Source organism: Symsagittifera roscoffensis, chromosome 3, assembly GCF_963678635.1.
Source record: "Symsagittifera roscoffensis chromosome 3, txSymRosc1.1, whole genome shotgun sequence".
In the NCBI taxonomy this organism is placed as follows: Eukaryota; Metazoa; Xenacoelomorpha; order Acoela; family Convolutidae; genus Symsagittifera; species Symsagittifera roscoffensis.
Genome location: NC_087064.1, coordinates 84,397,359 through 84,422,262, shown reverse-complemented (window position 1 = coordinate 84,422,262; position 24,904 = coordinate 84,397,359). Strand labels below are relative to the sequence as shown.

Here is a 24,904-nt window from a genome sequence, read left to right as displayed (position 1 = left end):
ATGCAAATCAGCAGGGAAGTTGTTGTTTAAGTCTTTCCTTTCGATCACATTGTTGTTTTCATCCACTTTTGAAACACTATCACCTGATTGATCTGGATCGGATTCATCTAGAAAAATTGCTCGCAGTGCCGGACTCCGGCTTAAGTAGCTTGACAAGTTATTGTTGACCAAATCCTCCACATTCATATTTGGCTCTCTATAAATTGATGGTCTGAAAAGCTTACGTTTCGGTAAGAACGGTGAACCTATCTACACCTTTAGCACTTCTGTCTTCCTTAAAGCAACGTTGTTTTTGCTTTCTTCTCAAGTTAACTTTCTAGAAATAAAATCACAGAAAGGAAAATAAACAAAAAATCCAAATACCAGAACATCAAAATCTGATTTATAATAATTGTCCAACATAAAAACAATCAATTATTAAAAATGTACAGCACAATAATTGCAATAATTGGAGATACATTTTGTTAGCATATATCGGTACAAGGAAATAGATGAGTTTTTCTATTGTGCACAGAGTTTGTCTGTTCATCTTTGAGACTTTCGTGCGGAGTCACTTGGTCAAAAAGTATGCCCGGTTCATCTGATCCATCGCAGCAGTCACATACTGAAGTATCAACCAAAAATGAACAAAATATCCCCAACCACTGTCGCGTTAAGAGCACTGCATAAATATTGGCTAGTATATCTGTATCAATTTACCAGAGAAATAAACCAGACAGCGTAACTTTTGAGCTGCTTTTAATTTTCCGCCATTTCTCGGGAACTTTAGTTCACAAGTCCTTCATATGATCTAACTTGCAAGTGAAATCTTTCCCGATAAAGCTGTACGAATAGGCAAAACCTAGCATAACAACCTTATCAAAACAAAAATGAGCAAAACTCGCAAAATGATGTGAAAATCTGACATTGTAAGTAAGCCGAACACGTTTCTGAAAAAAACTAATTTCAAAATCATGCATGAAACAATTTAAAGAATCACACCTTGCTTTACTGTTTGCATTCTACAGATAGCTTAACTTTTGATTATTAACAAATACAAGCAATGAGTCAAAGTTTCACAAATAAAAAGTGACAAAGGAATCTTGTTTCACAATAGCGGAAAAAACAGAAGCTTTGAAAAAATGACAGAGCCGAAGCAGAGCTTCGCATCACTTGCGATGCAACACAATCATAAAAAGTATATCGAAAAAAAAAAGAAAATGTTGAAAAAACTAGGTGAGCCAAGACTTTCGTATGTGTGGGAACCAAGAATTTCGCTAAAGTTGGAGGTACGTGTTTGATATTTCTAAATTTGCTATACTGATGCGGGACGAAAAGCTCAATTTCAAAAACTTGGACTTTGCCCAAAACCTTATTTGTTTCTCTAGTAAAAAAAGTGAAAAAATTAAGAATAGCCACTTCTGCCAGAAAAATGAGATTTGATAGAGTAATTTTTAAGAAAATCCGAGAAGTTTCTAAAAACGGTCGAAATTTAGAAGCTTATTTTCGAAATTCGTAAGTTTTTTCTGCTAGAAGCAGGTCGTGGCCGCTTAAGTAAAAAATATTACCAAAATCGGATTTCTCGATTGAAAAATTTCACTTGTTTGCAGGCAAATTTTTTTAAAAAAAAATACAAGGCGTAGCCAATTATAGGTAAGCTTCCAACAACCTGTCGTCGATTAAACTAATAATGATATCAGATTTGGCCGGATAGTTATCGAGAAATGTTGATCTTTCCGAGAATCATAACTGTTTGTTTTAAGAAAAATGGGCGTTGCAGCTTATGCAGAAGAAACTAACCCATCCTTTAATTTCGATTGACCCCATTAACCCAGGTATGGCAGGGTAGTTTTCGAGAAAACAGATTCCAAAATCAGAAAAAAATTTTGACTATTCCGATGGCCATCATTTTTTGTGTCAAAAAATTTAGGCGTAGTCGAGCATAAAAAGGAGCTTCCCACAACCCGTTCTTTGGATTGAACGCAAAATCTCAGATATGGAAGGGTATTTTTCGGTAAAAATCATAAAATTTAGAAAACGCTCGAAAAATCAAAAAAGTGACTTTTCCGAGGATGATAACTTTCTATGTCAAAAAATTGTCAGCGGCCACTAATGCAGCGGAGCTTCTCACTACCCGTCATCTCCATTGAACCCACAACCTCAGGTTTGGAAGGTTGGTTTTCGAGAGAAGTTGAAAAAAGATTCAAAAACAGGTCGAAAAAATCAAAAAATTTATTATTCGGAGGGCCATAATTTTATGCGTAAAACAGTTTGAGCATAGACGCTTGTGGAGGCAACCTTTTCAAATCCGTTCTATTCATTGAGACCAAAATCTCAGGTTGTGAGGAAACGAGAAAAAAATATTGGTCAAATATTCCCCCCACAGAGTTTTTGAAGGCTGTAGACAAAGGGTAAAGCAAAAAGAGACCAAGAGAGTAGGCAGGCAAAATTGAAAAAAGGCGGTAGAAAGTTTGAGAAAAACTAAAAGAGACAAAATTTTCCAAAGCGATTCAAAATAAAAATGAAATAAAAAACCCAATCCCATATACTTCCATAATACCTGTTTTTATCAAGCAGGAATTCTACGCAAACATGCCAAGCAAAACGTTTGAAATTCATATTAGCAATTGAAAAAAACTTACGAAGCGGAAACCAGGCCGACAGTCTTTGAGCAGACACCAGTTGAGCCGAAAAAAACTGATTTTGTAAAAAAAACTTCGATAAGTGCCCCCTGGCACTACCCTGTTAATAACTAGTACCCACCCAGTATTTAATTTGATTTTTCATGAAGTTGAGAAAGTCAGCTGCATAGTGATTCAACTGATTTTATTGCACTAAATGAAAACCCGAAAAAAGTCAACATTCCGATTTGATAACGCTTGCTAGTCACTACTTGCTATATTTAGCCGACTACGAACTCAAACTGTTAGCTTCTGCATAATGAAGTATTTTCTTTTTGGCTAATAAAACTGTCCAGGCTGCCTTATAAAGCTAACATATTATATAATAAAATGATATATTCAAGACAGGCACATCTAATAAAACAGCAACTAACTTAAAACGTATCTCACTAAATTTAAACATTCAACTCGCCTAAAACCACGATCTCATTTCGAATAGTACAAACAAAAAGAGGAAAAACTTCGCATCACTTGCGATACAGTGCAAGCAGGCAAGTTTCTTTTTTGGAAAAAAAATTCAATTTAGGAAAACAGATGAGAACCAGAAGCAACAGCTGAATAAAGCTAAAAGGCTAAATAAGCTTTTATTATTCGCTGAGCCGTTAAAAAATGAGTAGACGCCCATTAAAAAATTCGTAAAAATTGTTGTCAAAAAAACTTTGAGCGATAATTTTTCAACACTGCACTTTTACACCACTAACGACCTGATTTCTTTTTTAAAACAAAAATAACTTTTGTCCTTCAAATGACACAAATAAAGTTGACTCAACGGCTAAAACATAATCTGAAACCATTTCGGCCAAATAGTTTTTGAGCAAAAAAAAAAACAAAAAAGATAATAATGGCGGGGGTAGTAAAGCTACTAATACTGACTGAAACTATGCCTACAAAACTTAGACAGACAAACAAGTCTTAAGTCCGACCATTCAATTTTTTCCTGGAAAAAACTTCAATTGCTTATATACTAAAAAAAAACAATTTCCAGCTGAGACTGGAACCCCACAACTTAAAGAACAAAGACAACCGTGTTGTTTTAGTAGCTGTAGATTCGCTGGCTCTGGACGACACTGTGTTAATTTATTTCGGTCTTGTGATAGCATAATGAGCAGGACCGCCCGCAGTCCACCCGTAGGGGCAGGGGACAAGTTGGCTGGCTCGCTCTGCCTCCGGGTCAAAAAAACGTTGTCGTCTTCGAGTTTTGACTAAGTAATCGCTGGATCTTGCTTCCGACCCAGATGGAAAGGAAATGGCTCTGCCACCGAAAGGCGTCCATCCTTCAGAACAAAGACAACTGTGCTACCTCTAGTTTAAGTGGGAAAGAGTCTGGAAATTGTTTCGGTTCAGTGAAAAGGCAAATTCAATTTCTTACAATTTGAAGATGTTCAACAGAAAAAAGTCCTAATTACACGACAGTTGCTCTGCAAGTGTAAATAGAGGTCTTCAATTAAACTAATATCTCTAGAACGAATTTTAAAAAAATCGAAAATAACATCTCAAGTGAAGTTAAAATACGCATCTTAAGGAAAATCTACCGAATCTATCTGACACAGAAGAAAAAAATTCAAAGAAACTGACAACCACTCAACAATTACCGAACTAACAGCAATAAAATTAGCCAAAAATCAAAAGTACTATCATGCCAGGCAATACTGAATCGGTAAGTGACTGTGATTTTTTACCGCTAAATATGACGGGGAAGACGTTTGGACAGCAGATGTGTGCGTTTCAGATATGTGCGAAACAAAAATTCAACACAGGCGAAGCGAACTTGGTATCACTTGAAGACATTTGCCCTGACAAGTGAGTTTTCTCAGTTTCACCAAAAAGCAAACCTCAGAAAAAGTATGCAGTTCGGTTAATGCATGAGATTGAATTTTGAAGGAAGCGGTACAATTCCCAAATTGTGACTATCATTGTTAGGCTTAGCATTACAGAGCAAATGCCCTGTGTGAAACGCAATCACTTACCACCGTCGAAAAGAAAGGAAGTCGGGATGACCTTGCGACCCTTTCTGCACTTGAACTTCTGGTCGTTGCATGCTGAGGTCAGAGGCTCATCGCATCCAAAGTCACAATAATCGTCGTTGACCTTTAAAATTAAAAAACCTTTCTTTATAAAGACTTTTTTTTTCTTAACTTAACTGGCAAACTCACTGTCTAAAAACGTTTAAAACCTAGCCAACAGATAGTGGGAAAAATGTTGATAAAATTAAGGAAACCAAAAAACGGCTGAATTTTTCCGAAAAAAAGTTGAAACTTTTGATATAATCAATCAATGGCATTTGAGAGCTGAGCATTTAATTATTGACGTAAACTTGGTTCATTAGCATTTGAAAAGCTTTAGGTTATTGCTTGTGGTGTTTTTTACAAAGCAGCACTGAGATTACTTAATGTTCAAATGGCGACGTTATGTTCAAATGGGGTGGTGGAGCCTTCCCAGTTTTCACATGACATTTGAATGCGTAAAACTAACAAAGCTTGATGAGACTGTTGCACCATCCTTGTCTGTACAGTCAACCAATTCAACTTTCCTCTGTCTAGCATGACCAGTTTCTTTCACACTTTCATCGTCATCTTGGTTAAATAGAGCGGGTGACATTGAGCTAGCGCTTCGCCTAAGATCTGCATAGAGTACTATCTGACCTATTACATACAATATGGCAACAACTATGCAAACTGTGCAGGCAAAGCGGACCTTTTTCAATTGTTGGAGCGCCACAGCTTATTATTCAAACATTCATCTAAAAACAATACCGAGCTGATTTTTTTGACAAAAAATAGTCTACGAATCTTCAAAGTTTTCAATAGAAAAATGACTCTTTGCTTCAAATTAATCGAGCGTTCACGACGCTTAAAAGAGAAAGCATAGTTATTAGCCAATGACTTTGCATACTATTCGCTTTAAAAAGCCGACTAAAACACGCTATGTTCGATTTTAATCTAGCTTTTTATGACTGGAACAAACTGCAAACTTGTTCAGCTCTGGTCTCATCAACAAATAAACAAATGAAAAGTACTCTAGCCGTACTGTTGTGATAAAATTGAAAAACTAGCTTCTTTTTTATTGCGCCCGGATACTTTTATATCTGTTACGCGTGATGTCTATTCTCCATAAAGTGGTATCCCATGGAAGGGTGCACCAACTAAGGCTTTTGCTCAAAATGGGCAGACAAATTAAGGTAAGTGATTTGTGAAGGCTCAAAAATTTTCAGTCTTTGGAAACTATCTGAAGTAGAAAAAAACTAGTATCACGATTTCTTACAAGAACCAAAATTTGTGTTGAACATTTTTGTAAACAGTTTTACTCTGATGTCACTTTAACGAAAAAATTACAAGCTGGAGATCAAAAATTATCATTTCAAGCAAATCAACTTCAGAAGCACAAGGGATCAATCCTTTGCAATAAATAAAATTTTTGACAACCGATCGTTGCACTATTTCAGGTGAACCCTAGAGACGACACTGAAAAAACTCCTTTGATACTGTGCGCTTTAATTGACGACGAGCAATTGGGGATGAAAATGTTCAATTTGCTAATGGAGGACCCGCGAACAGACCACGACGCCACAGACATCTACAACAGGAACATATTCACATACGCCATCATGAAAGGTACACACTTGTTGTTGTTGTTGTTGTTGTTGTTGTTGTTGTTGTTGTTGTTGTCAGAGCATTCTATCATTTTAGTGTCATAATTTTTGGGCTTCTCATTCATATATAAGCGTGTTCATCAAAATCAAAAACTATGTGAATTCACAAAGAGATATCGAAATACAATACATCAACAGAAAAGTATTTTATCCATTGAAAAACGCCACGACAGTGAAATTATTTTAAAAAATCTAAAACTTCATTTTTGGATGCTCAAATAATAAAATGAGAAAAACTTCAGGAAGAACTGCGCTGCTTCATGTACTCTTGGAGAACAAAGCGACTATTACGATGAATAACACAGATGCAAACGGCCTTTCTAACTTACACCACGCAGTGATATATGGAGACGCCTCTATATTAACACTTATCATCAAACTTTTTCGTGAACTGGGGCTGGGAGTTGACCCCAGATCATCCGATGGTGTAACACCTTTGATTCTGGCAATCAAAATGGAACATTTTGAATGTGCAAACTTGCTGCTGATTGAAGGAAACGCAAACTATCTCCTCAAGGAATCAGTTAACTATAGGAGTTCTAGAGACTGGGCAAACTTAAAATTAAAGAAAATCGAAGCTCAGGTAAAAAATGTTTCATTACCTTCTACGAACTCAAAACGGCTTTTTAACAAGGATTTTTGAAAACAGATTTAGAAAAAGCTTAGGAGTTTCATGCTTTGAAAAATCTACACAGTGCAAGAAGCCCAGAATCATTTGCAGAAATTTGAGCGCCATTGTGAGTTTTAGCGAGCAAACAAAATGACGCGTCTCGGTCTGCTGTCTCGAGCGAAGACTGAACAGCGGATGACGTTGCGAAGACGCGGAGAACGATCGCCCCCAAGGTCGGCGCTGACTGCCCCCACTGCTGGCTTGCCTTTCCTGACAACTAGGGCGTCCAAAAAACGAAGCATTGATTCAGACGCATTCAATTACAATGAGCTCAAGAAGCTGCACATGATTTTGCATTCAAAATTTACAGGCGGTAATATCAAAGATCAAACTACTTTTCAATTTTAGCCCCAATCAACTTTAATCAATTGATGTGCACCCAGCAAAATTGAGATGTACATATTTTTGTACCCGCCCCGATTATTTGGAAATCTGTGTTGAGTTTTGCTCTTTAAATTTTGTTACTAGGCTGGTCGAGCTATATTGACGATCAGTCTCAACTTTTTGAGAGTGTAATTTATTATTGATAACAAAAAATAAAAAAGGCCAAGTTCAAATCAATCTGAGCAGTAAGGTGAAATGTCATTTTTCCTTTCGAAACGCGTTAGCGGCGAAAAAGTTGAAGATTTGACATGATTCTCGCTAAAAAAGAGAGCCCAAAGATTGCGACAATGATCATGTTTTAGAACAGCCAAAGTTTGCCAACAAAAGAGAAACCAGAGTTAGATTTAACACTGAGCCCCTTCCTTCAACAATGTCATCCACCGAATCCCTCCCTCCTATCTATCGGCTACTGCAGGAACAGATTTGGGCGACGGAGTTTGCCAGAGAACCTCTTCTTCCAGTTAACTGTTCTTTACCCTATACGAGATTCAACTCCGCCAAAACGTCATCATCATTATTGTCCCACAAATAGATTGAGCAAATGCGAATTATAGCATTTGAATTATTGTGTTTCTGCCATCAGTGCAAAAATTTAGCCTCCCAAAACGATTTTTCAGTCAACGCATTTTGAGAGTCAACACTTTACTAACGACAAGATAATGTCGCTGTTCGATTTTAGTCGTCAGCAAAATAACAGGTCCACATTAAAAAAACTTCAGAAGGTAATTGAACATAGCAAACAGTGAGTAGGGTACACCAAACGATCCCTGGTATGGGCAAATAGATGGTCTAGCATTGGCGAGTCTCTTGCTGTCACTGTAGCCAAACTGCGGCTAAGAGAGAATATGAACAACGTTTAAAAACAAAAGCGCCTAAAACAACAAGCCGAATCAAGACCAGAATGCCATGAAAAACTGACACTCAAAACTAGGTGGATTGAGTGTGCACCACTGTCTCGACAGGCTTCATTAGAACGTAGAACGCAAAGGCAGAGCGGACGATCGCTACATTTGCGATACATCACAAGCATAGCATCGCAGGATAGTCGACATAACACGAGGCAAAAGCCAATAATTTAAAAAAAAGTATTTGAAAACTAGGTGGATTGAGTGTGCACCACTGACTCGACAGGCTTCATTAGAAACGTAGAACGCAAAGGCAGAGCGGACGATCGCTACATTTGCGATACATCACAAGCATAGCATCGCAGGATAGTCGACATAACACGAGGCAAAAGCCAATAATTAAAAAAAAAGTATTTGAAAACTAGGTGGATTGAGTGTGCACCACTGACTCGACAGGCTTCATTAGAAACGTAGAACGCAAAGGCAGAGCGGACGATCGCTACATTTGCGATACATCACAAGCATAGCAGCGCAGGATAGTCGACATAACACGAGGCAAAAGCCAATAATTAAAAAAAAGTATTTGAAAACTAGGTGGATTGAGTGTGCACCACTGACTCGACAGGCTTCATTAGAAACGTAGAACGCAAAGGCAGAGCGGTCGATCGCTACATTTGCGATACATCACAAGCATAGCATCGCAGGATAGTCGACATAACACGAGGCAAAAGCCAATAATTAAAAAAAAAGTATTTGAAAACTAGGTGGATTGAGTGTGCACCACTGACTCGACAGGCTTCATTAGAAACGTAGAGCGCAAAGGCAGAGCGGACGATCGCTACATTTGCGATACATCACAAGCATAGCATCGCAGGATAGTCGACATAACACGAGGCAAAAGCCAATAATTAAAAAAAAGAGTACTTGAAAACTAGGTGGATTGATTGTGCACCTCTGTCTCGACAGGCTTCATTAGAAACGTAGAACGCAAAGGCAAAGCGGACGATCGCTACATTTGCGATACATCACAAGCATAGCATCGCATGATAGTCGACATAACACGAGGCAAAAGCCAATAATTTAAAAAAAGTATTTGAAAACTAGGTGGATTGAGTGTGCACCACTGACTCGACAGGCTTCATTAGAAAAGTAGAACGCAAAGGCAGAGCGGACGATCGCTACATTTGCGATACATCACAAGCATAGCATCGCAGGATAGTCGACATAACACGAGGCAAAAGCCAATAATTAAAAAAAAAGAGTATTTGGAAACTAGGTGGATTGAGTGTGCACCACTGTCTCGACAGGCTTCATTAGAAACGTAGAATGCAAAGGCAAAGCGGACGATCGCTACATTTGCGATACATCACAAGCATAGCATCGCAGGATAGTCGACATAACACGAGGCAAAAGCCAATAATTTTAAAAAAGTATTTGAAAACTAGGTGGATTGAGTGTGCACCACTGACTCGACAGGCTTCATTAGAAACGTAGAACGCAAAGGCAGAGCGGACGATCGCTACATTTGCGATACATCACAAGCATAGCATCGCAGGATAGTCGACATAACACGAGGCAAAAGCCAATAATTTCAAAAAAGTATTTGAAAACTAGGTGGATTGAGTGTGCACCACTGACTCGACAGGCTTCATTAGAAACGTAGAACGCAAAGGCAGAGCGGACGATCGCTACATTTGCGATACATCACAAGCATAGCATCGCAGGATAGTCGACATAACACGAGGCAAAAGCCAATAATTAAAAAAAAGTATTTGAAAACTAGGTGGATTGAGTGTGCACCACTGACTCGACAGGCTTCATTAGAAACGTAGAATACAAAGGCAGAGCGGACGATCGCTACATTTGCGATACGATACATCACAAGCATAGCATCGCAGGATAGTCGACATAACACGAGGCAAAAGCCAATAATTAAAAAAAAGAGTACTTGAAAACTAGGTGGATTGATTGTGCACCTCTGTCTCGACAGGCTTCATTAGAAACGTAGAACGCAAAGGCAAAGCGGACGATCGCTACATTTGCGATACATCACAAGCATAGCATCGCAGGACATAACACGAGGCAAAAGCCAATAATTAAAAAAAAAAGAGTATTTGGAAACTAGGTGGATTGAGTGTGCACCACTGTCTCGACAGGCTTCATTAGAAACGTAGAATGCAAAGGCAAAGCGGACGATCGCTACATTTGCGATACATCACAAGCATAGCATCGCAGGATAGTCGACATAACACGAGGCAAAAGCCAATAATTAAAAAAAAGAGTATTTGAAAACTGGGTGGATTGAGTGTGCACCACTGTCTCGACAGCCTTCATTAGAAACGTAGAACGCAAAGGCAAAGCGGACGATCGCTACATTTGCGATACATCACAAGCATAACATCGCAGGATAGTCGACATAACACGAGGCAAAAGCCAATAATTAAAAAAAGAGTATTTGAAAACTAGGTGGATTCAGTGTGCACCACCGTCTCGAAAGGCTTCATTAGAAACGTAGAACGCAAAGGCAAAGCGGACGATCGCTACATTTGCGATTCATCACAAGCATAGAATCGCAGGATAGTCGACATAACACGAGGCAACAGCCAATAATTAAAAAAAAGAGTATTTGAAAACTAGGTGGATTGAGTGCTCACCACTGTCTCGACAGGCTTCATTAGAAACGTAGAACGCAAAGGCAAAGCGGACGATCGCTACATTTGCAATACATCACAAGCATAGCAGCGCAGGATAGTCGACATAACACGAGGCAAAAGCCAATAATTAAAAAAAAGAGTATTTGAAAACTAGGTGGATTGAGTGTGCACCACTGTCTCGACAGGCTTCATTAGAAACGTAGAACGCAAAGGCAAAGCGGACGATCGCTACATTTGCGATACATCACAAGCATAGCATCGCAGGATAGTCGACATAACACGAGGCAAAAGCCAATAATTAAAAAAAAAGTATTTGAAAACTAGGTGGATTGAGTGTGCACCACTGACTCGACAGGCTTCATTAGAAACGTAGAACGCAAAGGCAGAGCGGACGATCGCTACATTTGCGATACATCACAAGCATAGCATCGCAGGATAGTCGACATAACACGAGGCAAAAGCCAATAATTAAAAAAAGAGTACTTGAAAACTAGGTGGATTGATTGTGCACCTCTGTCTCGACAGGCTTCATTAGAAACGTAGAACGCAAAGGCAAAGCGGACGATCGCTACATTTGCGATACATCACAAGCATAGCATCGCAGGACATAACACGAGGCAAAAGCCAATAATTAAAAAAAAGAGTATTTGGAAACTAGGTGGGTTGAGTGTGCACCACTGTCTCGACAGGCTTCATTAGAAACGTAGAATGCAAAGGCAAAGCGGACGATCGCTACATTTGCGATACATCACAAGCATAGCATCGCAGGATAGTCGACATAACACGAGGCAAAAGCCAATAATTAAAAAAAGAGTATTTGAAAACTGGGTGGATTGAGTGTGCACCACTGTCTCGACAGCCTTCATTAGAAACGTAGAACGCAAAGGCAAAGCGGACGATCGCTACATTTGCGATACATCACAAGCATAACATCGCAGGATAGTCGACATAACACGAGGCAAAAGCCAATAATTAAAAAAAGAGTATTTGAAAACTAGGTGGATTCAGTGTGCACCACCGTCTCGAAAGGCTTCATTAGAAACGTAGAACGCAAAGGCAAAGCGGACGATCGCTACATTTGCGATTCATCACAAGCATAGAATCGCAGGATAGTCGACATAACACGAGGCAACAGCCAATAATTAAAGAAAAGAGTATTTGAAAACTAGGTGGATTGAGTGCTCACCACTGTCTCGACAGGCTTCATTAGAAACGTAGAACGCAAAGGCAAAGCGGACGATCGCTACATTTGCAATACATCACAAGCATAGCAGCGCAGGATAGTCGACATAACACGAGGCAAAAGCCAATAATTTAAAAAAAAGAGTATTTGAAAACTAGGTGGATTGAGTGTGCACCACTGTCTCGACAGGCTTCATTAGAAACGTAGAACGCAAAGGCAAAGCGGACGATCGCTACATTTGCGATACATCACAAGCATAACATCGCAGGATAGTCGACATAACACGAGGCAAAAGCCAATAACTAAAAAAAAAGAGTATTTGAAAACTAGGTGGATTGAGTGTGCACCACTGTCTCAACAGGCTTCATTAGAAACGTAGAACGCAAAGGCAAAGCGGACGATCGCTACATTTGCGATACATCACAAGCGTAGCATCGCAGGATAGTCGACATAACACGAGGCAAAAGCCAATAATTAAAAAAAAAGAGTATTTGAAAACTAGGTGGATTGAGTGTGCACCACTGTCTCGACAGGCTTCATTAGAAACGTAGAACGCAAAGGCAAAGCGGACGATCGCTACGTTTGTGATACATCACAAGCATAGCATCGCAGGATAGTCTACATAACACGCGGCAAAAGCCAATAATTTTAAAAAAGAGTATTTGAAAACTAGGTGGATTGAGTGTGCACCACTGTCTCGACAGGCTTCATTAGAAACGTAGAACGCAAAAGCAAAGCGGACGATCGCTACATTTGCGATACATCACAAGCATAGCATCGCAGGATAGTCGACATAACACGAGGCAAAAGCCAATAATTAAAAAAAAGAGTATTTGAAAACTAGGTGGATTGAGTGTGCACCACTGTCTCGACAGGCTTCATTAGAAACGTAGAACGCAAAGACAAAGCGGACGATCGCTACGTTTGCCATTCATCACAGGCATAGCATCGCAGGATAGTCGACATAACACGAGGCAACAGCCAATAATTAAAAAAAGAGTATTTGAAAACTAGGTGGATTGAGTGTTCACCACTGTCTCGACAGGCTTCATTAGAAACGTAGAAGGCAAAGGCAAAGCGGACGATCGCTACATTTGCGATACATCACAAGCATAGCATCGCAGGATAGTCGACATAACACGAGGCAACAGCCAATAATTAAAAAAAGAGTATTTGAAAACTAGGTGGATTGAGTGTTCACCACTGTCTCGACAGGCTTCATTAGAAACGTAGAACGCAAAGGCAAAGCGGACGATCGCTACATTTGCGATACATCACAAGCATAGCATCGCAGGATAGTCGACATAACACGAGGCAAAAGCCAATAATTAAAAAAAAAGAGTATTTGAAAACTAGGTGGATTGAGTGTGCACCACTGTCTCGACAGGCTTCATTAGAAACGTAGAACGCAAAGACAAAGCGGACGATCGCTACGTTTGCCATTCATCACAGGCATAGCATCGCAGGATAGTCGACATAACACGAAGCAACAGCCAATAATTAAAAAAAGAGTATTTGAAAACTAGGTGGATTGAGTGTTCACCACTGTCTCGACAGGCTTCATTAGAAACGTAGAACGCAAAGACAAAGCGGACGATCGCTACGTTTGCCATTCATCACAAGCATAGCATCGCAGGATAGTCGACATAACACGAGGCAACAGCCAATAATTAAAAAAAGAGTATTTGAAAACTAGGTGGATTGAGTGTTCACCACTGTCTCGACAGGCTTCATTAGAAACGTAGAACGCAAAGGCAAAGCGGACGATCGCTACATTTGCGATACATCACAAGCATAGCATCGCAGGATAGTCGACATAACACGAGGCAACAGCCAATAATTAAAAAAAGAGTATTTGAAAACTAGGTGGATTGAGTGTTCACCACTGTCTCGACAGGCTTCATTAGAAACGTAGAACGCAAAAGCAAAGCGGACGATCGCTACATTTGCGATACATCACAAGCATAGCATCGCAGGATAGTCGACATAACACGAGGCAAAAGCCAATAATTAAAAAAAAGAGTATTTGAAAACTAGGTGGATTGAGTGTGCACCACTGTCTCGACAGGCTTCATTAGAAACGTAGAACGCAAAGACAAAGCGGACGATCGCTACGTTTGCCATTCATCACAAGCATAGCATCGCAGGATAGTCGACATAACACGCGGCGAAAGCCAATAATTAAAAAAAAGAGTATTTGAAAACTAGGTGGATTGAGTGTGCACCACTGTCTCGACAGGCTTCATTAGAAACGTAGAACGCAAAAGCAAAGCGGACGATCGCTACATTTGCGATACATCACAAGCATAGCATCGCAGGATAGTCGACATAACACGAGGCAAAAGCCAATAATAAAAAAAAGAGTATTTGAAAACTAGGTGGATTGAGTGTGCACCACTGTCTCGACAGGCTTCATTAGAAACGTAGAACGCAAAGGCAAAGCGGACGATCGCTACATTTGCGATACATCACAAGCATAGCATCGCAGGATAGCCGACATAACACGAGGCAAAAACCAATAATTAAAAAAAAGAGTATTTGAAAACTAGGTGGATTGAGTGTGCACCACTGTCTCGACAGGCTTCATTAGAAACGTAGAACGCAAAGACAAAGCGGACGATCGCTACGTTTGCCATTCATCACAAGCATAGCATCGCAGGATAGTCGACATAACACGAGGCAACAGCCAATAATTAAAAAAAGAGTATTTGAAAACTAGGTGGATTGAGTGTGCACCACTGTCTCGACAGGCTTCATTAGAAACGTAGAATGCAAAGGCAAAGCGGACGATCGCTACATTTGCGATACATCACAAGCATAGCATCGCAGGATAGTCGACATAACACGAGGCAAAAGCCAATAATTAAAAAAAGAGTATTTGAAAACTGGGTGGATTGAGTGTGCACCACTGTCTCGACAGCCTTCATTAGAAACGTAGAACGCAAAGGCAAAGCGGACGATCGCTACATTTGCGATACATCACAAGCATAACATCGCAGGATAGTCGACATAACACGAGGCAAAAGCCAATAATTAAAAAAAGAGTATTTGAAAACTAGGTGGATTCAGTGTGCACCACCGTCTCGAAAGGCTTCATTAGAAACGTAGAACGCAAAGGCAAAGCGGACGATCGCTACATTTGCGATTCATCACAAGCATAGAATCGCAGGATAGTCGACATAACACGAGGCAACAGCCAATAATTAAAAAAAAAGAGTATTTGAAAACTAGGTGGATTGAGTGCTCACCACTGTCTCGACAGGCTTCATTAGAAACGTAGAACGCAAAGGCAAAGCGGACGATCGCTACATTTGCAATACATCACAAGCATAGCAGCGCAGGATAGTCGACATAACACGAGGCAAAAGCCAATAATTAAAAAAAAGAGTATTTGAAAACTAGGTGGATTGAGTGTGCACCACTGTCTCGACAGGCTTCATTAGAAACGTAGAACGCAAAGGCAAAGCGGACGATCGCTACATTTGCGATACATCACAAGCATAGCATCGCAGGATAGCCGACATAACACGAGGCAAAAACCAATAATTAAAAAAAAGAGTATTTGAAAACTAGGTGGATTGAGTGTGCACCACTGTCTCGACAGGCTTCATTAGAAACGTAGAACGCAAAGACAAAGCGGACGATCGCTACGTTTGCCATTCATCACAAGCATAGCATCGCAGGATAGTCGACATAACACGAGGCAACAGCCAATAATTAAAAAAAGAGTATTTGAAAACTAGGTGGATTGAGTGTGCACCACTGTCTCGACAGGCTTCATTAGAAACGTAGAATGCAAAGGCAAAGCGGACGATCGCTACATTTGCGATACATCACAAGCATAGCATCGCAGGATAGTCGACATAACACGAGGCAAAAGCCAATAATTAAAAAAAGAGTATTTGAAAACTGGGTGGATTGAGTGTGCACCACTGTCTCGACAGCCTTCATTAGAAACGTAGAACGCAAAGGCAAAGCGGACGATCGCTACATTTGCGATACATCACAAGCATAACATCGCAGGATAGTCGACATAACACGAGGCAAAAGCCAATAATTAAAAAAAGAGTATTTGAAAACTAGGTGGATTCAGTGTGCACCACCGTCTCGAAAGGCTTCATTAGAAACGTAGAACGCAAAGGCAAAGCGGACGATCGCTACATTTGCGATTCATCACAAGCATAGAATCGCAGGATAGTCGACATAACACGAGGCAACAGCCAATAATTAAAGAAAAGAGAATTTGAAAACTAGGTGGATTGAGTGCTCACCACTGTCTCGACAGGCTTCATTAGAAACGTAGAACGCAAAGGCAAAGCGGACGATCGCTACATTTGCAATACATCACAAGCATAGCAGCGCAGGATAGTCGACATAACACGAGGCAAAAGCCAATAATTAAAAAAAAGAGTATTTGAAAACTAGGTGGATTGAGTGTGCACCACTGTCTCGACAGGCTTCATTAGAAACGTAGAACGCAAAGGCAAAGCGGACGATCGCTACATTTGCGATACATCACAAGCATAACATCGCAGGATAGTCGACATAACACGAGGCAAAAGCCAATAACTAAAAAAAAAGAGTATTTGAAAACTAGGTGGATTGAGTGTGCACCACTGTCTCAACAGGCTTCATTAGAAACGTAGAACGCAAAGGCAAAGCGGACGATCGCTACATTTGCGATACATCACAAGCGTAGCATCGCAGGATAGTCGACATAACACGAGGCAAAAGCCAATAATTAAAAAAAAAGAGTATTTGAAAACTAGGTGGATTGAGTGTGCACCACTGTCTCGACAGGCTTCATTAGAAACGTAGAACGCAAAGGCAAAGCGGACGATCGCTACGTTTGTGATACATCACAAGCATAGCATCGCAGGATAGTCTACATAACACGCGGCAAAAGCCAATAATTAAAAAAAAGAGTATTTGAAAACTAGGTGGATTGAGTGTGCACCACTGTCTCGACAGGCTTCATTAGAAACGTAGAACGCAAAAGCAAAGCGGACGATCGCTACATTTGCGATACATCACAAGCATAGCATCGCAGGATAGTCGACATAACACGAGGCAAAAGCCAATAATTAAAAAAAAGAGTATTTGAAAACTAGGTGGATTGAGTGTGCACCACTGTCTCGACAGGCTTCATTAGAAACGTAGAACGCAAAGACAAAGCGGACGATCGCTACGTTTGCCATTCATCACAAGCATAGCATCGCAGGATAGTCGACATAACACGAGGCAACAGCCAATAATTAAAAAAAGAGTATTTGAAAACTAGGTGGATTGAGTGTTCACCACTGTCTCGACAGGCTTCATTAGAAACGTAGAACGCAAAGGCAAAGCGGACGATCGCTACATTTGCGATACATCACAAGCATAGCATCGCAGGATAGTCGACGTAACACGAGGCAAAAGCCAATAATTAAAAAAAAGAGTATTTGAAAACTAGGTGGATTGAGTGTGCACCACTGTCTCGACAGGCTTCATTAGAAACGTAGAACGCAAAGGCAAAGCGGACGATCGCTACATTTGCGATACATCACAAGCATAGCATCGCAGGATAGCCGACATAACACGAGGCAAAAACCAATAATTAAAAAAAAAGAGTATTTGAAAAAATTGCGCGAATTAAATCGAAAAATTCATTTGCCTTGAAGGCAGTTCTTTCGGAGGATGAAATTTCAAGAAAGACAAGTGTTCGCGCGCTCAAATGGCGTAATATGAGGCAACTAAGCTGAATTAAGCAAATTGAAATAAGACAAAAAAAATCGGGGTAGATACATTGGCGACTGACTTCAAAAAATTTTAGTACGGATAACTAAACGCAAACACTCTGAAGAAATATCAGTTGCTGTGTGTTCCGATTTGTTGATGCTTGCTAATCGCAGCGTCAGTAAAATTGAACTCAATCATGACATGCGTAGAGCACAGGAAGAAGTTTGATATCTTAAAGCTGAAACAACTGCAAGTTCCAAGTGAAGAAAACAGCTGTCAAGAGCGTCTGAATTGAAGAAGACATAGCCAACAGATTGTTGAGAGTGTCAGCTAACGAATGAAAACCAAAAAAATCAATATTCCGATTTGAAAACGCTTGCTAGTCGCAAGCGTAATTATCGAACGTCATAAAGATAAGGAATCGATTTTTAATGGTTTTGTTGAAAAAAATTTACGATAAATACGATTTTCATGAAAGTCACCCAATTGGAGAAAAATGAAGCCATTGGCGATTTTTCAAAGCGCTTCAAATTCTAAAAGAAACCTTGTTTCAAAATTAAAGTCATTCACCTTTTACCGCACCATTAGCACTTTCGTAATTGAAGAGCGCAATTTGCCTTTTTTTTAACAAATGAATTAGAATAGAACTTAAAAATTGTTCTTTAAAAATTGCAACTAAAAACCTTTCAAATTTCTTTGATTCTATGTTCCGATATTTCCTTATTCAAGGGCGTCTGAATCAAAGAAGACATAGCCAATAGACAGTTGAAGAGTCAAGGAAGTGACAAGTCTTTTTAACGTTCAAATTTCGAAGAAAACATTACAGAGCCTTAAGGCTTTTTGAAGTTCTAGAACCAGGTATAATTGACACTTCATTAATAAACTAACCGAAATTCAGGAAACTAGAATAAGAGGTAAACTTTTAATTTGCTGGAATATCTGAAAACAAAATTCCATTTCGGAAACTAGAAGTTAATCACGTTTTTCGTGCTCTTTACACTTTTGCCGTTCAGTAGTGGAGTTTGCCTTCCTTTTATAAACGAATATGAACTGAACTCAAAAGAAAAAAAAACTTCAAATAAAAAAAGAGAAAATTTGAGCCTTAAGAAATATAGACTTTTCCGGAAAGAAAAATATAACAACCTACATAGGAGTCTGAACTGGGTTCATCGCATCTCAGAAACATTAAAAATGAGATTTAAAATGACTAAAACATCCTTAAAAATTTAGAAATAAATTATTTTTTGAATTGCGAGGTCAGCCTCTTGTCAAATTTTGTCTCATTTAGTCTTGAAAACCGAAAAAAAAATAAATTCAGACTAGTTTTTGTCGAAACTAAGAAATCATTTTTAGCCCGAATCACGATCAAATGGGCTTTACTATGATAACACCATGGATCCCCCACGAGCTTCCTTTGAGGTAAACAAACTTGGTTTAATTTTTTTAATAGACCCCACGCCATAGTTCCTTCGCACTCTTCGAAGAAGTTCGGAACAACGAACAGAATATACACTTGAGAGGGAAGATAACTCATTTAACTCTATCGTTCTCATTAATTTATTTCAATAAATTTTTGTAGCTCTCCTTAAATTTTGCCAGTTGTCTTTTGTTACTATTTGTTAGAATACGATTATGATGCAACTAAGCTGTATTAAGCAAAACTAGAATGACATCAAAATCGGGTAAACAAATTTGCGAAATTTAGACAAAAAAAATTGGATAAACTTAGACAAAAAAATTGAACAGAACGGATAACTTAAACGTGAAAACTCTGAAGAAATGCCAGTTGGTTGAACTAAACAGTTATGGAGAGATTTCACGAAATGATTCAGTGATTCCGATATACGAGTTGTTAAGCTGAAAAAAGGTCTACTGTGATTTGTTGAAGCTTGCTAATTACAAGCGTAAACATGTTTGAATGCAATCATGCCAAGATATTGAGATACTAAATGACGTGCGTAGAATACAGGAAAAAGTTCAAAACAATAAGGCTGAAGCAATTGCTATCTCCTAACTGCTTAGCAAAAACGCTTTTCCGCGATAGCTCAATTTTTCAAAACAGCTTAGAGGTTCACTTTATACCCAGATTGCAAATGAAATAAAGCCAACAAACTGTTTGAAAAGTGTTAGCTAACAAAAAAACAATCAAAAAAGCCAATTCTTCAACTTTCCATGTTAAAAAAAGTTAGAAAGAAAACAATACGCAGAGAAAGAAAACAATACGCAGAGGCGAAGCTGAGCATCGCACCACCTGCGATAAAAACAATTATAAGATGAAAGTACCATGATGCTCAAAAAATAGCAAATAGAACTTCGAATAACACTTGTTGATTGCAAGCCTCGCAAGGTTACAATTGACACAAGTAGTAGAAAAACAAAGAATTTAAAAATATATATATTTTTTTGAGTTTAAATTAAAATTTTTCCAAAAAGTCTTAGTGGGGTTGACTTTGGGCATTCAAAAAATGGTGACAGAGTCTTATTGATATCAAAACAACTGCCGGACAATTACAGTGAAAAAAATCCGTAAATAAGACGACTGGAATAAAGTTGACATCCGATTAGCTGAAACTAAGTGAAAAAATTTTGTCAAAAAATCATATCGGAAAAAACTCCAAGGAAAGCCAAAACAGGATGCACAATAGCTAGATAAAAAGCGTGTGCAGATTGGACTTCAGAATTGGGAATTTAAATCGGCGGAGCTTAAGTCGACAACCATGTAGCCGAAAAATCATCAGCAGAAAATTAGTATCAAAACTCTATATATAAGCTCTACTTATAAAATATACCAGAAGTAACTAGTATCCACCTCGAAGCTGAATTCATTTTTTCATGATAATCAACATGTCAACTGCATAGCAGCATCATAGGTGATTCAAATGATTCTGTTAAACTGGTTGTAAATCCGAAAACAAGTCTAATTTCCGATTTGATAACGCTTGCTAATCGCAAGCATAATTAGGGAATGTCATCAAAAAGAACCAAATTTTAATGATTTTGTTGAAAAAAAACCCACGATTAACGTTTTTCATGAAAGTTAACAGAGTGGAAAAAAATGAACCCGTGAGTAATTTTTCAAAGCGCTTCAAATTCCAAAAAAATCTACTTTCAAAACTAAAGTCATCGATGTTTTCGCGCCATTAGCACTTTCGTAGTTGAAGAGCGTAATTTGCTTTCCTTTTAACTAATGAATTTGAATAACCCTCAAGCAAAACTTTTCTTGAAGAAATAAGTCGAAACAATTGGTTGCAATTGTTGAATATTTAATTTTCAATGGACCAAGTGAAAACAATTGTTTCGGTTGTTTTTTTTTCAAGAAAATTTTACACAGAGGCGAAGTTGCACTTCGCATACACAAGCAAGAACATGACCGATAATGCTACTGGGAAAATCTGAATCAGTACAACTTTGAGTCTACAAAATTTTTTAAATGACGCACGCCAATTATGACGCATTAGTAGTACCAGTCCATTTGAAAAAAGAGAAAGTTACCAACTAACAAGCTTTCTTTAACCAGTTTGGAACGATTTCTGTGACGGATTAAATATCCGCTTACGTTTAATAGCGCGAAATATATCGCGCGTTAATTGTCCCAAACTGGCCAAAATGGCAATTTTTAAGCCCCCGTAACTTAAAAAACGATCACAGGTAAAATATATTTCCAAATTTAAGCTCAGGACAACAATATTTTATGCATAATATACAAAAATCCCGTCGAAAATGGCTAGTTATAAAGTCGAAACGTGTCTGGAAAAAACCACCCCGAGCACAAATACTCCGCTACTTACAGTAAAATCCTTAGCATTGGCTGTACTTATTAGCTGGTTATTGATCAAAATGAACCATTTTAAAATTAACACATTGCATCGCACCATATTTGCGTCGCAACAATATTTGCGACTTAGGTTGGAAAAAAAAGTTCATACTATAACACAAGCATTGCTTGGGTAATTAATCTTATTAATGTTTATTAATTCTGAACAACGAACACTTTATACACTTGAATGGGGAGGGAACTTATTTAACTATGGTTCTTATTAATTTAATAAATTCAATTTTGTCGCTTTCCTTAAATTTTGCCAGTTGTCGTTTGTACTTTGTTGTCTTTTATTGCGAATTGTCTCGGTACCATTGAAATTTTTTTTGTTTTTCTGCCTAGCATTTTTTTTCAACTATTCAAGGCCATCTTTGCACTCATGACTTCAACAGTGTTATTATATTATTCTAACCACACTAGACATGATTTGGTCAGCCTGTTACTAAAAAACATGTGACAAGAATTGAATAGAACCTAAGAACCTAGCCAACCGACAGTTGGAAAAGAGTCAATGAACACAAGGAAACAGAAATAACAAAGGTCTTGTTTTTGCAAAAACTTCATTTTTCGAGTTTCAAAATTAAAAAAATTATGACTCTTTGAAAGCTCTTTGAAAATCAAAAACAATTCATGATTGAAACATTTCCAATCAAAGTTACTCAATTTGAGAAAAGTGTATCAATAGCAAGTTTTTATTCCGCTGGGAAATATAAAAGAAAAAACCAACTTTTGAAACTAGATGTCAATCACGTCTTTCATGACTTTCACACGTTTGCTGTTCGATAGTGGAGTTTGCCTCCCTTTTAACAAAGGAAATACACTGTACAAAAAATCAAGCTTGAGCTTGAACGAATTTTCCCGAAAAAAATCATCACGACCTATATGAGTCTTCAATGCGATCATCGGCTCTTAATCAAGTGAGAGCTCATTATCACATACTTTTATTGTCATGACAGGAGATTGATTACTCGATCTCCAAGCAAACCAAAAATATAATATTTTTAGTAATAAACCTATTCACAAAAAACACACATAATCAGTCAGAGAAGCAACATAAAATACAATTATTAATCTTTGGTCAGCTTTGGTCAAATATTACCAATTCAGAATTCATAAACCTAGTACATGAAGTGAAAAATGAATGCAAAATAAAGAATTTAAAATCAATTGAGTTTAACTTGATATGTATTTATTTGACAGGAGTCTAAATTTACACTAGACTCTGAAATTTCCGAGTTTAGAGGGGTGATTCCGTTCAAACTGTATTCTGTGAACTGTAAGCTATTTTTAGAGTGGAAGACTGATTTAAGATTGATGTGTCCATTTGCTAAGGAGCAGTTTGTCGGTGATAGTTCTCCAAACGATGAGGGTTTACAGGAATGTCCCTAAAACAGATTAAAAGCCAATTTAGTGCTGCAAAAACACGGCCACGGATCTACTTAGCCAATTTGGATCTATTGGTGTATTCATATTTCAGAGATCATCGAACACGTATTTTGTAAAAAATAAAAAAAGAAGATTATCAATAATTCTACTTCATCTTGTGGAGGATTTTAAAACAATAACTCACTAATTTCAATTATAATTCCCTGTAGTTTCTTTCTTCCATTCTTTCTTTCTTTCCGTTCAAGTTCTATTACAAAGCAGCAAACATGCAAACTACGAAAGAAAAAGATACCTGGCGATGTAGAATCAGCAGAGCTTGTTTCGATTCTAACTTCATAGTTCTGAAGCTCAGCACGTTCACGTCACATGGCAAGTATCCACTGCTCTGACTCTTGTAACCCACCATGCCAGCCACATCCTTTTCACTGATTCCAGTCCACACACTTTTCGGCAACAGAGTCAACATTGGACTGTTCAGAGCCAAGTTTGCATGTTGGGATAGAACTGTGGGATAGAGCGTGTAGTCTGAGGCATCTTTCGTGGAGGGGTTGAAGGAGTCGGCAAATTTTTCCAACACTAGCCAGAAGTCGTTTGGAGTCACTTTGTTGTCTTTAACACCTGGGAAAACAATTTAAATTGAGCGAAATCAAAGGTGAAACTGAATTTTAAATAAGCTAGCGCTTAATGCACCTCCGGTGCTTCGGATTTTCAATATCTCATAAGAACCGCATTTATTGGAAATAACATCTGCACCCTTTGAGTGTACTCTGACAGCACCCAATTACAGGGTTGGTAATTTCAAATTTTGTAATGATTTTTTTCAATTGATTTTTTTTATTCAAATTTTGAAAAACTTTAAGCTTTGTGAAATTTTTTAATAGCTAAGTTTATAATAAATTAAAAAACGTCACATCTCGGAACGAGCAGTCGCATTTCGACGCAAGATTTGCATCTCCTGAGAGTTCTCGGACAAATCCCAACTACAGGTTTGTCACAAAAAACGTCACATCTGGAAAACTATAAAGATTTGAGCAATCATATTTGGAGCCAAAATTTGCAACTCCTGAGAGTACTCTAACAGCTCCAACTAAAGGGTTGCGAGTTTCAGATTTTTAAAAACTAATAATAATTGAAGTTTTCTGAAAATTTTTGAAAAAATCACAAAAACATCATATCACGAAAACTGCAACGAATTGAGCAGTCATATTTGGGGGCAAGATTCGCAATCTTTGAGAATACTCTGACAGGACCCAACTATAGAGTTGGGAATTTCAGATTTTACGAAAAAAATTAATATAAGTTTTCTGAAAATTTTTTGAAAAACTCACAAAAAACGTCATATCTCGAAAACTACAAAGAATTGAGCATTCATATTTGTAGGCAAGATTCACACTCTTTGAGAATACTCTGACAGGACCCAACTACAGGGTTGCGAGTTTCAGATTTTTAAAAACTAAAAATAATTTAAGTTTTCTGAAAATTTTTGAAAAAAATCACAAAAACATCATATCTCGAGAACTGCAACGAATTGAGCAGTCATATATGGAGGCAAGATTCGCAATCTTTGAGAATACTCTGACAGGACCCAACTACAGGGTTGGGAATTTCAGATTTTGCGAAAAAAAATTTAATATAAGTTTTCTGAAAATTTTTTGAAAAAATCACAAAAAACGTCATATCTCGAAAACTACAAGGATTTGAACAGTCATATTTGGAGGCAAGATTTATAACTCTTAGAATAATCTGACAGCACCCAACTACAGAGTTGAGAACTTCAAGTTTTGTAAATTATTTTGTTATTTGAATTTTCTGAAAAAATCTCAAAAATCGTCTTGTCTCGTTTACTAAAATGATTCGGGCATTCAAAATTGGAGGCCAAATTCGCAACCCCTAATTCGATATTGGGCTGCTTAAATTAAACTCGATAAAATAACCACT

General features: G+C 38.2%; 2 protein-coding genes and 1 long non-coding RNA gene across 3 annotated transcripts in view; 1 reads left to right on the top strand and 2 right to left on the bottom strand.

The window, feature by feature from the left end:
• Positions 1-328: 328 nt before the first annotated feature.
• Positions 329-5,402, bottom strand: LOC134842290 (uncharacterized). Its single transcript, XR_010162488.1, has 3 exons — positions 5,133-5,402; positions 4,628-4,748; positions 329-604 (listed from the first exon to the last, which is right to left on the bottom strand). It is a non-coding gene; the product is annotated as an uncharacterized LOC134842290 (long non-coding RNA).
• Positions 5,403-5,531: 129 nt separating this feature from the next.
• On the top strand, positions 5,532-7,972 carry LOC134842248 (uncharacterized). Its single transcript, XM_063858509.1, has 5 exons — positions 5,532-5,838; positions 6,103-6,271; positions 6,552-6,892; positions 7,058-7,292; positions 7,666-7,972. The coding sequence occupies exons 1-5, from the start codon at positions 5,758-5,760 to the stop codon at positions 7,893-7,895; spliced, it is 1,056 nt and encodes a 351-aa protein (XP_063714579.1). The 5' UTR covers positions 5,532-5,757; the 3' UTR covers positions 7,896-7,972.
• A 14,536-nt stretch (positions 7,973-22,508) lies between these two features.
• Positions 22,509-24,904, bottom strand: part of LOC134842285 (alpha-mannosidase 2-like) — a 402,951-nt gene continuing 400,555 nt past the window's right edge. The window contains exons 13-14 of the mRNA XM_063858556.1: positions 23,259-23,584; positions 22,509-22,965 (exon numbers count right to left, since the gene is read on the bottom strand). Coding sequence (XP_063714626.1) covers positions 22,744-22,965; positions 23,259-23,584 — 548 coding nt within the window. The 3' untranslated portion in view covers positions 22,509-22,743. The remainder of the gene's footprint in view (positions 22,966-23,258; positions 23,585-24,904) is intronic.